At 32.0% G+C, this 18381-nt stretch overlaps 1 protein-coding gene and 2 long non-coding RNA genes across 3 annotated transcripts in view; 1 reads left to right on the top strand and 2 right to left on the bottom strand.

Annotated features, from left to right (window-relative positions):
- The window catches only part of LOC126977102 (uncharacterized), a 31337-nt gene extending 20415 nt beyond the window's left edge, over positions 1–10922 (bottom strand). Inside the window, exon 1 of the long non-coding RNA XR_007732148.1 lies at positions 10815–10922. This is a non-coding gene — a long non-coding RNA (uncharacterized LOC126977102). The remainder of the gene's footprint in view (positions 1–10814) is intronic.
- Positions 5501–7213, top strand: LOC126977103 (uncharacterized). The gene is made up of 2 exons (XR_007732149.1): positions 5501–5635; positions 6974–7213. It is a non-coding gene; the product is annotated as an uncharacterized LOC126977103 (long non-coding RNA).
- Positions 10923–13355: 2433 nt separating the features above from the next.
- The window catches only part of LOC126977109 (uncharacterized), a 36554-nt gene continuing 31528 nt past the window's right edge, over positions 13356–18381 (bottom strand). Inside the window, exons 5-7 of the mRNA XM_050825810.1 lie at positions 14890–15143; positions 14370–14558; positions 13356–14288 (exon numbers count right to left, since the gene is read on the bottom strand). Of these exons, the coding sequence (XP_050681767.1) occupies positions 13808–14288; positions 14370–14558; positions 14890–15143 (924 nt within the window). The 3' untranslated portion in view covers positions 13356–13807. The remainder of the gene's footprint in view (positions 14289–14369; positions 14559–14889; positions 15144–18381) is intronic.

Here is an 18381-nt window from a genome sequence, read left to right as displayed (position 1 = left end):
ATTTTATGAAATATTACTTTTTATGAAATAATTAATATTATTTAAACACTACTCATAATATATTGGATGCAGGACCTTACAAACTAATTTGTTATACGTATGTATATTACAGCTATTGTAAAATTCTATTTGATTGAAAAGAATGGCCGTTGAGTGTTTTATATGTTCTTCTCACTTCTCTCTGCTCAACTTTTTACGAACATATGGTAAATTCAGTAATTAAAAAGAAATATTTGTAGTGACGATTCAAAAGCGCTTAGTTTAAGCATAATTAAATTAAGTTTATTTGACTTTGCTGACTGTGAGATTAGAATAATGTTTGTTTCATTTTTGTACTCATTTGACAGCTGATATTATGCCTAGCTTAAGCTGAGACAGCTCAATGCAAAACTTAAGTTCGCCTTTTATCACACTCAGCTAAGTTTTACGTCCGAAAAGTCTGAGCAAAGTCTACGTACGTTATATAATAATAATAATAAAATTTATTGCCTTGAACTTAATTTAAGTATACAATATCAGCTTATTACAAACATACATTAAGACAAAAGGGAGTAGGCTCAGCTTATGCTGCTTGAAATAATATTTTCATGCAGCGCTGGTTTTCAGCCATTCCCATCTCCCTAAGGTGTAAGGTGGGATACATAGTAAAGAGAGCAAACTAATAACGATTACAATGCAGATCTAAACTTTTTCTAAATGTATCAACCTCTGTATAAATTATGAGTGTATTTGTGAGTGTGAGTGTGGGTGTTGTATAAATATATGAGTGTGTGTCAATGTGTCAGTTTAAATGTAATATGAAACGAGTTGCAAATGTTATGGTTTAATCATGAAAAATATTTATATAAGGGAAGTTCTTTCCATACACAATAATTAAAATTTTCAGCTTCCTGTTGTTTCTCTAACAATGCCATTTTATATTATTTTATATAGATCTCAGTGAACGTGATTACAGCCAGCTTCACTTTGTTTCTACACCAGATCAATCACAGGGGTTGTCGTACTATGGCGTGCCTGTACAAACTTGTTTTTAATGAATCATTGCAATTCAAATGCCTTGTATATCTAAATTATAATAAAATCTAAAAACATATAGTCGAAGTGTATACCACCTCCAATTTTTGATGTTGGTTGGAAACAAGTAAAATTTAGTAATTTAGTTATACAAACGGTTTATTTTCGACCTTAGCTTATACTAGTTTAAAAAATAATCTTTTTATTTATATACGCCAGGCTCGCCGCCACATTAACCGTTCCCAGTGTGGTGGCCGCGGTGTCTGTGGTTATATAAATTTAAAACATTAAACGCTGTTGTTTTAATGAACTCTGTAATATTGCTTAATTTTGTACTTAATTAATTCTTATGTTTTCTAATTTAACTGATTTCCCCCGTGTTATAGATGGGTAGAAGTTGCTGCTAACTAACCTGGCACATTAAGGCATGAATTGATTACTTTGAAAAAACGATTTTTAAGATATACCCCCAGGTATCGTAAATAGGTAACACATTTTATATTAATATATTTTAAATAGAGTTACTATTAGTTTTACTACGTTGTTTAACATATTTGTTTTTAATGTACATTAAACACTTCTTTTGTGCACTTTATTTTATGATTATAGAATTAAACTGAGCCATCACGGTCGGTCATAACGCTCGATCTAGCAGTGACTTCACCTTGAAGTTTTCACTTTATTGTTACGGACTTAAATTGTCCTGAAAGCCTAATGCCTCAATAGAAAGAAAACTAAACAGTGGAAAATACTTTTCAATACGTTTTAATAAGCATTAGTATGATAAACAAGGAAATATATTTTATTGCAAAAAACTGAAGAAAGTACTGAGTTAGTCTCCATTCTCCAGTGTTCTAATAAAAATAAAGTATTGAAAAAATCTAATATAATAATTACTCAGCACTATAATTTAATTTCGGTTTGAAGGTTGCAATTATTGATAGTGAACTATTTGCCTTCTGAGACGTAACATGTTATGTATCAAGATGATAAGTGCAATGTGGGTCGTGTTATGGATACATATACATATCATACTTCTCTCATAACTTCTTATCATATCAAATAACTACAAATCATATATCACCTGCATTCATTGTTCAAGCCACAGACTTACAATATACTATCAAATAAAAAAAAATCAAATTCCAAATTTCTATATTTGATATTAAAATATATTTACAAAATTACTTAAATCTACTTATTAAAGCAATTTACAATTAAGCCTTATATATGTAGGTATCTGAAAACTTATTTCTACAACCCTATCTACGTAGTGGGGGATTAAACTTTATTATTCTTAAAAACTAATACATGAAGCTTGTGGGAGTGGGGGGGGGGGTCCAGGAAACTGGGAAAACCTGGCTATTTGCTATGATATACAATCAAATAGACAAACCTAGAATCACTTATACGTCTAGATAGACTGTGAGAGCTTTGAAAATGTCAAAAAAATTGACATTGACAGACAGTTAACCCCTACTTTGAGTAATGCACACTACATTACTAACATAAAGTGTCATACAAATCGCGAGTGTAAGACGTAGCTTAGACATAAATTATCTAAGAGACAAGTGAGTCGTGCGAGGAACAAAAAGGATGTTAGCGACTCTATGGTTACTGTGACAGACTTTGATTGGCAACTCATAAATAGTCAGCCACGTTTTTATTCCCCCCTTTGGGATTATTGGCATTTGAAATATTAAATCACTTGGTATTACACACATTGACAAATAAAAATTGGTCACGCATTATCGAGCTCTCTGGTCGTTTTAACGCTAGTATATTGTAAGTCTGTGGTTCAAACAATGTATCCTACGAGCAAACTATTTGAGTTTAATCTCAGTATAACATTGTTATGTGAACGCAATTCAAACGCTAAGAGCCCAGATTAAACACTTAGACCCCTAATTATCTGGGTATAATAATCCAAGCTTAAACGTTATATTTAGTGCAGCTGACCTGCGGTTTGGTTAATGTTAAATAGATCATAATATATTTAACAATGTACAATATTTAAAGAGGAAATGTTTAATATATTATCCAAGATCATGACATTTTTCATTAATTTTATTTTTATCATGTTTTTTCGTTTAGATTTCATGAATGAATTTGTTATGAACATTTTTTTTCGCAAAATGCTGGATCAGGAGTGGGAGAGGCAATGTCATGACAGTTGTATGTTTGTATATAACATTTATTTATCTGTGTGTGTGTGTGTGTGTGTGTGTATTTCAGAATTATTTATTCACAATGTACTTTATCTCTGAAGCGTTTGATTTTAATTCCTCGATATTTATAATGGCGTCACAATCAATAAATAAACGCTCAAACATCTCGCATGTAAAAAAGAAATTATTTCTTTGTAAGTGTTTGTATGTTGATGCCATAAATTGAGTAGGGTTACTCCGCGCACGTTGGTTCCAGTGAAGTAGGAATTCGGTGTCATGTTACGTTGTAAAATGATGGGCGGTATTTTTGGGTAAATCCGAAACTTAGCACCGTTACTTGATATTCTTTTAAGACTTTCAAGTAACGTGTCTTTGTGATTCCAGCAAACGAATTGAATATACGGTTAGAATTACGTTGCTGGAAAATACTGAATTCAAGAGTTAAATTACATTGTTTCCTGGTCAGAGAAAGTCGTCGTTTTATCGATCGATTGATCGTCTGTTTATTACACGATCTTCACTTTGAACGTTTTTAAGAGAATATAGAAATATGTTTGATTTTTAATTTTACAATAACAAATGAGCATTAATTTGTTCGTATGAACCAATTTTCGAGCACTGCGAGTTTAAATGATTTGGATCATTGTTGCAATTTGGGATACACTGTTTAAAATTATTGTACGGTTCGTCATAGTGATTGAAGTAATAATAATTTTATTGTTGAACCAATATAATTCAAATAATTTGAAAATACTTCAACACCATTCATCCAGAAGTAGATGTAATGTTTCCAAAAAGGACTGAAAGCATAACCGAGATTTATTAAAGAACGAATTTGGTAGCGAACTTTTGTAAAAATAGATACATGTGAATATCCTTACAGAAGTTCCTCTTGAGACATTATCACGAGATCCTTTAGATATCATATAATCCTTACTCTTTGTAAGTATTCAATTCAATTTATTTATCTGACGTTCAAGATCCAAATATTTCTAATATTACTATCAACTATCGTACAAGTACCATACAAGTATCTGTGTTCTGCGATCCTGCGTTATATTGTCAGTTTCTCTTATATAAAAAATGTTAGAAAATTGAACAAGAATTTATTATAATTTTGATGAAGCCATAAGCGACAAATATAAATATGTTGAGTGAGCACCGGATTTGAGAGATTTGACTGCTTAATTAATATGAATATTAAAAACAAATGTTACTAATTTAAGATAAGAATAATATTTTATTGTCTGTAACATATAATTTGTAAGAAAAGTACAACTTTGATAATTCAAACAATACTATGTAATATGTTAACTGAATCATTAAATTGTGAGCAAAAGCCAATTCATTTGCCAGATTCAGCAAAGTCACGGTCGATTGTTTACAAATTCAAATGCATTTATGATTTGCAAGCTAAATGTTTTGTTTCAAATGTAAACATTCGAACGAATGAAATTGCCGAAAGATTGAGGAAACGAGTAATTAGTGGGGCTTTTAAAATAAGTTCCGAATGCATTCGTGCATAATTACAAGTATAATTTTTGTATTAAGTTGTAAAACAAATCGCTTTATTCTTCTTCGGAACTGCAATATAATAAATGTACGAATCAATATGACGTTATTTATGATACCTACGGCACTGGTAATTCGCTATCGATTTTAAATTATTAATCCGTATACAATTGGCGTGAAAAAGTAAAAATAAACCCAAAAATCATTGAACAATGACATACATTTGTTTTGTAATTTGATATGCGGAAAACATACAGATATTACAATATAATTTTATAGCTCTATTATTATAAATTATTCATTATATCTTGGTGTTTATAACTCTATTGATAATAATATTAGTAATGTTAATAACCATTAACACAGTTATCAATTTTATATTTAAAAATAACTGTGAATATTTAATCGAAGTTATAATTTGTAACTTTAAAGATGTGGATAATACTGTGGCAATTTAGTAATCTGCAGTTAAATTAGCTGTATCAAATACAGGTATCCTATATTTAATACAAGGTATCTGGTTATTTGTGCCAAAGCGTCTTTAGTACTTTATTTTGTGGATTGAATGAGTCCGTGCCGTTTCGCTTAGCTATGTAACGCTAATTTAAATTGGTACAAGGGAAACATCAGTGAGGAAGAGGTAGTATGTATCAAATACAGGTATCCTATATTTAATACAAGGTATCTGTTAATTTGTGCCAAAGCATCTTTAGTACTTTATTTTGTGGATTGAATGAGTCCGTGCGTTTCGCTTAGTTATGTAACGCTAATTTAAATTGGTACTAGGGAAACATCAGTGAGGAACAGGTAGTCATATGTTTTTAGAGTAATGGATGGACATTGTGACACAAATAGAGTGACAGTAAAATATTTCAAAATAGCGATGTAATTCACGCGTGATGCTGACGACATGTACCAGGACTTCATATTTATTACAAAGGGTAATTAATGCCAAGTGCAATACATAGATTTTCAATTAATTTGTTTATGAAAAAACGACCTAACCAAACCTAACAAGATAGTATTTATCTTATAAAAATTATACCCAAACATTCCTTAAAACTGCATTGCCCATAAATAGTAAATAAAATTTATTGTAAGAATTATTACTTTATGAATGAAGAATAAAGTTTTTTTAACGTATGGCGTATTATTAAGTAGCGATTTGTGAAGTATTTAGTCCGGTCAATCTAGACCAAAAAATGAGAGTGAAGGTACATAAAATCCCAACCAGCTGAGAATCAGTAAAATTGTTCAAAACATAATTATAAATAATATTTTAAAGTTCCCCATCATTCCCGTGTAAAACAGTAAGTTTTATCATAAAAGTACATTGGAAAAAAATTGTAGATCATAAAATTATCTATAAAAAATGTCACAATACTTTTTTTTCCTACGAGCCACCGTTTCTGAGATATAACTATTTTCATTATCACGAATAACTCATTTCCTTGACCTTTGAACTTGAATAAAAAAAATCCATAAATGGGAATGATGGGGGAACTTTTAAATATTATTTATAATTATGTTTTGAACAATTTTACTGATTTTCAGCTTGTTGGGATTTTATGTACCTTCGAAAGTCTAAATTGACCGGACTAATTCTCGTCTTTAACAATACAAGGATATACGAGCTTAATAGGCCATAGTTGGGCCGATAGTTGGTTGTACCGCTACGGAATTATTGTCGCGAGAATATTATTATTATATCGCGCATTTCAATAATAGGTACAAACAAGCAGTGGACAATGTCTCACATCCGTGAGTTGTGTAAATATAATAAATAGTGACAACTATATGTAAATGATGATAATTGAAACACAAACAATGCACATACAGGTGAGGTGATACCATATCCCTAGAATATGATTCCTAATTAGATTATGTTTCAAACAGCGCGCACGTTTCAATACAAGTAGGAACAACCTATAAAACGTTACGTAATATTTATTTATAATTTTGTGCGGCCTTGCAATAATATGTGGCAATCTAATTATCACAATTTTGTGAATTCGGCTTTAAGGATGTTTTCATAGAGTTTTGTGATTTTCTCTGAGGTACCAAGAAAAGTGTCGTTCGTACACATGGCGAAGTTCGCAATCGTTTCAATGCGTTTTTAACAATTTAAAAATAAATGAACTCTTCAAATTTTGAATTAAGTTAATCGTGTCATGTAGTAGTGGGATATCGTATGAACAAGGCTTCATTGGTCTTGCCAATGATTAAACAGATTTATAATGATTTTTATGGTTTGTTTGTAACTACATACATTGTTATAGGTGACGAGGCGAGAGTCGAGAGCGGAGCCGCGGCGGGAGGACACCGATTCCAAAAATTACAATAATCATAACTAAAATTACATTAATTAATTGTCAATGACATACCTAGTATGCCCAGATTGTCCATGAAAAGACCAACTTAGTTTAATGTAAAGATTGACGAAGGTGAAGGTATGAATAAAGAATTAAAACGCCGTTTTTTTATTGTTAAAGGATGTACAAATAAATCTTTGATTCGCAGCTTTATTTTATTTTTTATTCTCATACATTCGGCTCAATGACCGGAATGGTTCGCGCACTGCCAGCTAGTGAGGGAGCTTTGGCTTTTTGATTATTTATTGCTTCTATTAGAGCTTTAAGCCACGTCGATCAATGACCAGATTTAGAGTTTTGAATGCCAATTTATTACGTCCAGGATATTTAAATAAGAGTTTTTAGATTTTTTTTATAAGAGGGGGCAAACGGTCGTGATGGGCAGTGAGGCAACCACCCTTGGACAACCCCATCAATAGGGTTAAAGACATATGTTGCCTGCCTTTATGGTGGGAGTATGATCTTATCCTGAAGGTCCCTGAGTCGTATCGGTTCGGGAAAAGTAGAGTCACGTAGACATGAAGAAGAGAACACGTCGCTTCTACAATGTTATAGTTTTAGTTTGTATCCTGGCAAATTGATAAATTGATGCAAAACAGAATTGCTAGAGACTGCATCCATCGTTAACAAGTAAGGTCTTTTAAAAAGAGCTTCTAGGAATGAACTACCAAAACGCAACAAGAAGAAATGCAGCTAACAAATAGTTCACGTTTTTATATTCAGCAGTTGTTTGAACACCAGAGGTTCGTGAGGAGCATTCAAGATCAACGTATGAGTACTTCATGTGAATCCAAGGCACGTAATCCACCACTTGGTCATTTTTTGCTTTTGAACTTTCTTTTTAAATTACTTATTTTGTTTGAATGAAAGTTGACATGAGTAACTCTGTAAATAGTCATGTATCGGATACAACGTGCTCACAACTCACCTCACCTCAATTTCGTTGTTCAAATGAATTTTATACTTAAGATATCATGAGATACGTATTAAGCTATTAATACTTGAGAGCCTGTATGGCGCAACTGATAAGTCTTTACTTTACATCTGGGTGGCGCCGGGAGGAGAGCCACCACAATGTGTGTGAGATTTTCGTATTCACGCATACTTTTATATGATGGTCATACGTTGAAGGAAGACATTTGAAGGAGACCTTTACAAATTTGAGAAGAAATATAACGACTGTGCGTGAAGTTTAACAATTCCCCTTAAGTAAGTGTGGTCTACATAAAGTTTGAGGCTAAAGTTTGACACAGGGCCGTTTTTAAATAACGCAAAATAGGTGGTCATTTTTATACCTACCCCTATTTGAAAATGTTCTTATCTTCTGCTACCTGTTGGAACCTGATTATTTCATTGAGACACATGAAAGTTAATTTGTTTGAATTTAAGTGCGTTTTTTTTGCTACGTTTAGTCCTGATTTTATAATTTTACCAACTATTTAAATAAAGTGAGCGACAAAATTGAATTGTTAGATATTATTTACGTCATGGAGCGACGTCGTTTGACGGCAAATTAAATGCAAAGAGCTGTAGGGATGTTGCAAGTGGGAAGTAATCAATCTCAGGTATCTCGGCATTTTGGCATTCATAGAAGTGTTATTATGAATAGTGTAGAGAACGCAGAACATGGACCAGGAACAAGTGGATAAAATTATGTTTTCCGATGAGTCGCGATTCGGGTTTAGGCCTGATACATGAAGGGTGCGGGTACCGTCAGCCCGGAAATACTGAAAGGCTCAGGTGCATTCAGGAAGTTCATCCATAGAGCGGCTCAACAGTTATGGTATGGACGGGTATTATGAAGAACATTACATTGAGGATATTCGCAGACCTTATGTCCATCCATTTGCACAAACCTTTGGCTCCTATTTCACGTTAATGCATGACAATGCGCGTTTACATACAGCTCGTCAAACCAGTCAATACTTGGCAACGGAGAACGTCCGGGTATTGCTCTAGCCTGCACAATCGCCAGACCTCAACCCCATCGAGCACGCATGGGACATGCTCCAGAGACGTGTTTTGAAGGACTTGAACGGAGTGACAACAACCCAACAGCTGAAGGATTTGCTACAATTCCATTGGGAGCGAATACCGCAAGATGACATAAACAGTCTAATTTATTAATTAATTAATTCAATGAATATTATTGCTATATTGCCGACAAGTTCTGAATAGCAGAGGAGGCCATACGTTATATTAAATTATCCTATTCTGTCACAATAAATTCATTTTCGGTAGAAGTTTCATTTTGTTAAAAAAAATGTTTAGTTGCTTATGTGCCTTAGTTTCTGCAGTTTATTCTAATATTGTTGATTTCTGTTATTAAACGAACTAATAAAGACAACAGCTGTTATTTTTACATCATAGGACTCTAAAAAAATCGGGAAATGACCTATGTGTAATGTTTGCTTATTCTTCTTCTTTAAGACCTCTTCAGGTCTGCCAATTTGACTATAAAACAATCGTTAGTTACCTTGCGCGGTGTTTGCAGATCTTTAAGAGATGGTTACCTTAAAAAAGCACCCGTTAACCACGTATGATTCTTATGTAAAATATTGAGGGTAGACATGATAACTAACTATTAAACTCTATAAAGAAACGTGTGCGTCCTCGGGACGCCCGACAGAAGTGACACCTTCAACTAATCTAAGTTGAACTATTTTATATTGAAATTGTTTAACTTGAGAAAAGCTTAGGTTATTACTTAAATTTTGTTTATAAATAAAATCTTTTATTGAATTTCAAATATATTTTTTTATTAGTTACAACATTAGTTCAATATGTACACGAGAATCTTGTACATGATTAGTGTAGTAATTTAAAAAGGGAAGCCAGACAGACTGACGCCGTAACGCGTTACGTTATGAAGCGGTTTACATTCCATAGAAAGTTAACACTTAATAAACTGAAAATATAGGTATTGACACAAATTGATTAATTACGACATACATTAAATCTAAAGATTTTTTTATTTAAAATATGCCCTTTTAATACACCCTTGTAATTATTTTAAAATCGTTTGCTGTTTCTAATTCAATTCAATTTAAATATTTTTGCTGCAGAAAGTCAAAATCTACTAAACCCGTTCTCAGCAGGCCAAATATAATCATCTTCATTATAACTGTCTTGTCTCATAAAATAAAAATGAAACTCATTAACCTAAAAATATTAACAAAATATATTGTCATACGATGGTATCTTGTCTCGAAGTTAACAAGTAAATTAGCTCCAAAGTCTTCGCATTGTTTTTGTTGTATTTCGTGTATCCTTTGTTTGATGATTGATCGATGACTACACATAGTTATCTTTTACATTTAATATTGTAATATAGATGTCTTATTTTTAGCATACCTATTAAAAATTGTATATTTATCATTATAAAAAAGTTGAATGCGATCAAACTCACATTATAACACTCACTCACATTTAAAACATATAGGTGATACTAATGTATACCTTTAGTAAGTAATAACTTTATCGTTAATTTGTAATTGTTTTCGGGTGTTATTGTAATTCTTCAGACCCTCAGATTGTTTTACTATACTCAGTCGGAACAATACTTATTTGTTGTAAACAAAATATAAATCCTTATTTCATTACTTATATTATAAAACATCAGAGCTTTCTCTAATTCTATAAATATTGTTACAATTCACCACGATCAGAACAATTGTTAATACTGGGTATCATGTTCACTAACGTAATCTAATTTATTCGTTAAACTTTTCGTAAGAACACTACTCACCTGACTTATAACTTTATCGCCCCAACAAATCCACTAATCAACTTATTCCTCATCCACAATTCGGATTACATTCCACGAACTCGCGCCCCCAACACGTCCATGGTCTCATCTAGTATATTATTAGACGTCGTGAAAGCGTTTGATATTGACTGCCAAGTCATTAAAGCTTTACGAAATAGGTGTGCCATATTGTTTCCTCCGGTATATTTGATATTAATTAATTATTTGTATCTAATATTTTGTTACTGCATCAAGGGCACACTTTCAATAACACGACCTATCAAGTTAGGAGTTGCTCAGGGCTCAGTACTCTCCCCAAAGCTTTTCTCCCTCTTTACGTGAAATTTGGAGAGGCCTCCAAAGTTTCAGCTCGATCAAAATGTGGATGGCAAGGCTGTTTATTACCACGTTTCACGTATCGTCATTATTTTGCTAAACTTCAAGCCACCATTGATGTGCTGGAAAACTGGTTCAGAAAATAAAATATAAAGAGTGCGGTTCAGCGATTATCTTTGGTAGGAAGCAAGAATAAAACCAAAGAATGCACGTTTGATGCATTTAACCGGTTCCGGTACGCCCATTCATTGGGCTAGTTTTATCAAATATTTATTAGCTCTAATGCAATATGTTCTTCTGGGAATGTAACAATACCCAATTTACCATACTTATATTTTTGTATACTTATCCACTCTTATGTAAGCCTAATAAGCCATCGCCTTAACTTTTAAACACTAGATGAATACTATGTGCAAAGACATCTCTCAAAATTAGGCGGCACGTACCGAACTTAGTTTAATATCATACAATGTGGCACAATCAAAAGAGCTCATTTCATTTTGAATATATAGGAGTTTAAGTTCCAAAACTATACTGGTGCTTAATTAAATTTATGTAATAAAATTTTACATATAAAAATAACTTGGCAATTTATAAAATTAGAACGGATTCGACTATTTTGTTTTCTTGATCATCAAATCCGCTTTTTGGGGAATGTCGTTTAGCAGTTTATAAAGCATATTTAATGCTTGAATATAAAGACAGTTAGCGACAAATGTTAACATAATTAAGAGCTCAGCGGGACACAAACCAACCTGTTGTGAGACTAATAAATACTGTTGCATACAATTCAAAAAGTTAAACAGCGCTAAACATTTTGGTAATATTACAAATTGAAAAAGAGACGCATGGTCGGTGGGGTCCAGAAACGCGGAAAATGTACAAAACTATCTTCGCAACTCAATAGGGCAACTGGAAACCCAAGCGCTGGCAGCTATTTCGGTCAACGGATCAGCCTAGCTATCCAACACGGAAATGCTGCCAGTATTCTTGGTGCGCTTCCACGTAATGATAGTTTTAATTTTATGTAGTCATAGTTTTGTAAATATAGATATAATATTAGTTTTGTTTGAATAAATATATTTAAACGTGTTATAATAACAGTCAAGTAATATTCCAAGTTAAAGTCCAAGTATGTTACATTTTTATGGCAGCAATGATCTGAATATTAAGATGGGAAGTGCCTCATAATATTCCGAATTCAAGAAAACCATTCCGTCGTCGTGTTTATGAGTTACGACAATTTTAATGTTATGGAGTAACGCTATTAAATCGCAGTATTAATTTTTAATGACTATATAATTTCGTTTATTTTAGTGTTAGGAAGAAAAGCCAGTTTTGAACACCTTTATAATTAAGCAACTTGTTATTTATAAGTGAATTTTTGAACGATGCGGGAATCGAACCCGTGCCAATCGGGATAAGTCCCAGTGCTCTTCCAACTAAGCCAATCGTCCGCATGTCGCAGGTTCCGTAAATCTTGGCATGTTTGTTCAACTCTCGAGTTATGGCTCTATAATCCTTCAATAGTTTGACACATTTTGCTAATAGTTTCATGCAGTACAAACCAAGGACGAAACATACTTCGGTGATGATTTTAGGTCATAAAATTATTTTTAGTGTATGACACTTCTTTGTTAAATCCTTTATAATTACATGTTAATTAATTTTTAAATTTTAATTATTTTAATTAATGATCATGAAACAAAATTTTATATTGAAAATTTAATCAAAGTTCCAGTGTAGCGGGCGGGTTATTTATTTCCCAGGGTACAAAATTGTTGTATCACATATTATTCTTATATATTAAATCCTTTACACTGGCAACTTTTTCTTATAGATATCAATTTCCAAAGGAAAAGAGTTCGTCGACGTCTTCTATAGATATCTATTACCACATTGATCTGTGTTGGCGCCTTATAACGACATACTTATAATAAATAATATAGTTATATTAATATATGTATATGTATACGCTCTTATAACTGTACAACCACGTTCAACCTGACTGCAGAAACGACTCACAGACACCCACGAAGATAAGATTTACTGTCTAACGTCATGTACGTTTTAGATATTTATATATATAAAACATGTGATTTTATAAATTATTATTTAAGTTGTAAAGTATCTAATAATATCATAAGAATATAGTTGTAAAATGTAATGTAATTTCATGGGATAACAAAAACAAAATAAACAAAATGAAAGTAAACTTTTCGTTTATTTAATTTACAATGAATTCCAATAATTAATATGCCATTCCTTTTAATATTTTGATGAGCACGACTGCGGCATTTTAATAGGATTATTATAATTCTACAAGCATGATACTAATTTGAATAAACTTAACAAAAATATATCTATTTCCAATAAGTTTTACAGAAATATAAAAGAAAACTTGTTTAGAGTGAAAGTAGACTATTAGAATTTAATATATTATAAGTTATAATGATATAAGTCATTATTTACAGTTGAACACCTACTTGGACAGTCATGTCTGTCCGATAATATCTTAGGGATATAAAGAGGGCAATGACTTCAACAGTCATCCATTTGGGTTTTTTGGCAAAGTATATAAATTAACCAAATTATTTTAAGCTGTGCATTCAAACTAATATTAAACTGTTTTCTTTTGTAAGTTATTATGATTTGAATTAAAATTTGTATACTTCTATGTCCGGTTCAGATGATTCTTCGTCTAGTCCATCTTCCAAGTGAATTATTTTTTCAACATTTTCATTGAAAGTGACGACTGATTTCCTTCTTACTTTATTTTTTTCACCAAATTCATCATCATCGTCAGAATCAGCTCCGCTGTCCTTTAGTTTGTCTATAGATTGGATAACAATTGGTGCTTTTGGATCCGGTGCTGATATATTGATAAGAGTTTCTTTAGGAGTCTGAGCGACATCAGTCATTTTTGACGGTTCTTCAATGATAACAGGCAACATATCATTCGCGGCAATACTCGAACCATTCGCAGCATCCAATCTTTCTTGAAGTTTTTTCTCACTCTTTCTTAGTTCATCTAAATTTATTTTCGGTAATATTTCAGATTTGGATGACTTGATTGAATCATTTCGAGATGCCAAACTATTGCGGTCACTAAATTGGTCATAATGGTGCTCTTTTTTCCTGAAAAGTAAGTGGACATGTCAGAAAACCATGCGCTTGTATACAAATAAGACGTACGTAATCAAATAATGTCTACCGTACCGTTTAAGGAAAAAGCAGACAGCAACTGTTAGAGTAATTATTAGAACGACGCCGGCAAGGACTATAGTTGCCACTAACAAGCCAGTGTCACGTCCAGGTAGAGGGCATATCTGCAGTTTGTCGAGATGATCTTGAAGTGATAGGACACTGGCTATGTTGACCGTTACTATGTTGCTATCACTTAGGTCACTGTAAATAAAACAAAACGGTAAAATATTTTATCTGATTAAATGTCCTAGACGTATAATTTTATGCCAGTTTTAAGCATATTAAGATTTTGTAGAAAACTCCACAAAGTATATAGCTTAAATCAAGATTTATAGCATGTTAGTATTTTATGTGACTCTGAATTATCTTGACCTGCTTGCTTGAAACGACTTATGACCCACAACTTAGCCAAAAAATGGTCGTCATATTGATGTAACGTTTTGCTTTTAGCGAGTTAGAAAATGAATTTTCCATATTTGCAATGTTAATATTGCTATTTATGATTTTAGTATTACATTAATACAAACATTACCTTGTAAGTCTATCTACTTTGATTGCTTCCTGGCTTTTGATTCCATATACAAATAGTCTCAGAGAAACGCCTAAATCATCTGATTGTTGTCTTTTATAAGTTGGTTCAATATTTCCAGTGACCACGCTCGCGCATAACATTTTAATATCGTAATCAACAGCTGCGTTTAATGCAGACAATACTTGGTCTTCATCATCCAAGAAACTGTTTTGTACAGTGATCACGACTATTTCTTCTGAGGATAGTAGTTTCACCTGAAATGAAAGAGACTATCATTAAATTAGTAACAAAACATTTAAATATTTGAATTGTGAACTTTTTGATTTCAATTGCATTGATAAGCAATGCAGTCTTTTTTAATGTTATGTAAAAATCACATAAGACCTTCCTTATAGAAACCAAAGCAATACATGGTCTCTGAATTAGAGACAAACCCTCAATGTATTTTATAATTTTTGCATTATTTATATAGATATAATTTAAAAGTACAAATATTAAGTAAGTGTTATTATAACCACAGTTTTTCTTGCCAAACCTATGAAAGTAATAACAAGTATGGTGGCGGCCTCAATAAAGAAATTCTATTTTATGGCACCTGTGTAAATATTTGTGTAAACCATTTTGTTTCCAAAAACAATTGATACCTATTCTATCTATATATAGCTATTCAACCCACAGATTTATAATTAATTTTCACACTACCCGAGTGACCCGTTCCTTCAGTAATCTGGAATGTATAATAGCACTTTATTTTGCGTACGTCCGGAGTATTCTTGAATACGCATGTAATGTCTGGACACCCCAATATATTATACATATCGAAAGGCTGGAAACCATACTGAGACAGTTTATTAAATACTTAATTTTTAAAGATTTTAAAGAAGTCAACAGTTATGAGGAAGCGTGTTCTCACAATGGTATCGACACACTGGAACAAAGAAGGAATCAAAGTGACATGTTACTTCTGCAAGCAATTTTGAGAGGCTCCATCGACTGTCCTAGTCTACTGTCAGCGTTTTCATTAAACGCTGAATCTTTAAGATCGCGTCACACGCGCCTTTTGCATGTTCCCAAACCTAATACAAATTATGCTCAAAATTACATAATTCCGCGTCTGCAACGAACTTATAATAAACAGTACGCTGAGTTCGACGTATTTCACTTCTCAAAAATTAAGTTAAAAACAGATATAATAAAACATCATCGTAAAAAATAATAATAATAGGTAACGCAACACTCACACACACGCACACACACACCACACATACACACAACACACACACACACACAGAAACACACGCACGCGCTATTGTAATATTTTATTTGTTAGTATATGTAGTACATTTTTAAGTCTATTCTGTTAATATATGATTTATTTTTTATAATTTAAAATTTATGTAATCCTTTGTGGCTTTATGTAAAACCTAGGTTAAGATTGTAAAAATAATTGTTGTGTACGCTGTTGATTACATTAATAAATAAATATATAAAACTATCAAGTACAATTGAAAATAATGCACATTAATAATCACTTGGGTTACAGGATATGAAGTACAAGTTAAGGTGTGGTCAAAAGATTTATAATTATTTAATACAAACCATTATTCATTGTATAAATATAATATGTAGTAATATTTGTAATCTACTTAAGAGTTCATAATTCACAATATCTTCTAGGTTTATTCCAAGAAGATAATTAACTTCGGAACACAATTAGAGCCCGGAAATGGCATGTTTTATAATATTTTTAACAGTAGGCAACATACATTCTCCATACTTACCATCATAATTTCATTTTAACATACCTCCAAAGCTAGTAAGAACAATATCTTCAATGCTTATCGTAATACTACTCAGAACTAATCTGGGTCTTAACGCAGCCATTGCAAGGCTCTATAAGTCAGCTATATAGCTCACTGGCCAAATCTCAGGATATTGATTTATACTTGCCGTTTGCTTAAAATAAAGAAAATTAATAAAGTTTCATAAGTGATTTACTTTGTTTTCAAATGACATTTTTTTTTCTAATCTAACATTTTAATACTTGTGGAATGTTTTTAACACCGTCTTAAAACGTACTTTTAAATTATGAATGCAGTGGTGAGTTGTAAATGAAACAACCCCTGTTCATATTATTAAATAAATAAATTTTCATTGTGATTGTTAATTATATTAAAATTTTACATAAATAATTAAACTTAATACAGCAATAACAAATAATCGTGTTAACGGAAGGTTAACCTCTTTAACTGAACAAATGAAATACTCTTCCTATTGTATTGTTAAAACATTTTGTGTTACGTGTTTTAGGGTCAAGTGGACGTGCGTGAAGTTCCAAACTTAAGTTTTTACGCAGAAAATAATTATACCTTTTAAAATGTGTGAAGTAGTCTTACTTTATTCCGTGTGCAATTAATTTGAGGTCTGTTTGATTTTCTTTTAATAAAAAGCATAAAGTCACAAAAGTCATTTACTTTCTCAAAATTGATTCCTTTAGAATCCTCTTTGATATAATTTCTTACTTTCTCTCAGAGGGCCATTTGTGTCCGAAGCGTACCACTGCGATGAGAAGAAGTGGCGCAAGAAACTCTCCCAGCATTCTTTTTGCGCTCTTTTTAATAAATATACAATATTGTACAGTAGTTGCTATTAATAATATCCTAAATCGATGTGGAGATATCAAACCACAACGGGAAATAAGCCATGATCTATATGGCTCTATATCTGAAGTTCCCAAAGGATACCCTCCCAATGCCAATGCCAATTGTCTAATTATATACGATTTATATTAGCTACAGCAAATGCTATTTTTAAACAAAAAGGATATTTTTTATTATTATTATTACAAATAAAAATTAATAAAGTATGCCGCAATATAACGAACACTTTGTGAAAAATAAAATAATTTGTGCCTTAGTTCAGCTTGATATTTAAGCCTCTTGCCCGATTTTCCGATTTTATGGGTTCCGTAGCGAAATGGAAAAAAACGCAACCCTTATGGATTCGGAGGGAAGTTTTGATTTCATAATTTCTATTAGGCTCCAGAACTTACGCCATGACATATTTATTCTACTGTCAATGTCATTTTTGTTTCTGGATTTACTAAATGAAATATATCAACGTATTTTAAGTTCTTTGAATTCCCAGCTTGAATACGAGTTTGGATTGTATTAGTGATTACTTTGGTTTTTGTTGTATTTAATTGTATTCTTATACTGTTGTTTATTTCAAATAACTCTGATACTATTTCTTCTAATTGTTTAACTGATCTTGAAAAGAGGAATATATCATTAGCGACTCTAACGTTATTTAGGGTTTTCCTATTTATGTTAATGCCTTTTTGATCCCAGTCTAGATGTATCATTATATCTTATAGGTCTGATGATAGCGGGTCTCCCTGTTTTTCACCTCTACATATTTTGATAATTGGTCCCAATCTGTCCAGTTTTACATGCTTTTGTTGTAGATGTCTTTCATGATGTTTATATAAGT

Source organism: Leptidea sinapis, chromosome 43 (genome assembly GCF_905404315.1).
Source record: "Leptidea sinapis chromosome 43, ilLepSina1.1, whole genome shotgun sequence".
In the NCBI taxonomy this organism is placed as follows: Eukaryota; Metazoa; Arthropoda; class Insecta; order Lepidoptera; family Pieridae; genus Leptidea; species Leptidea sinapis.
Note: the sequence above shows the minus strand (reverse complement) of the source record. Positions and strands in the feature narration are given on the sequence as shown.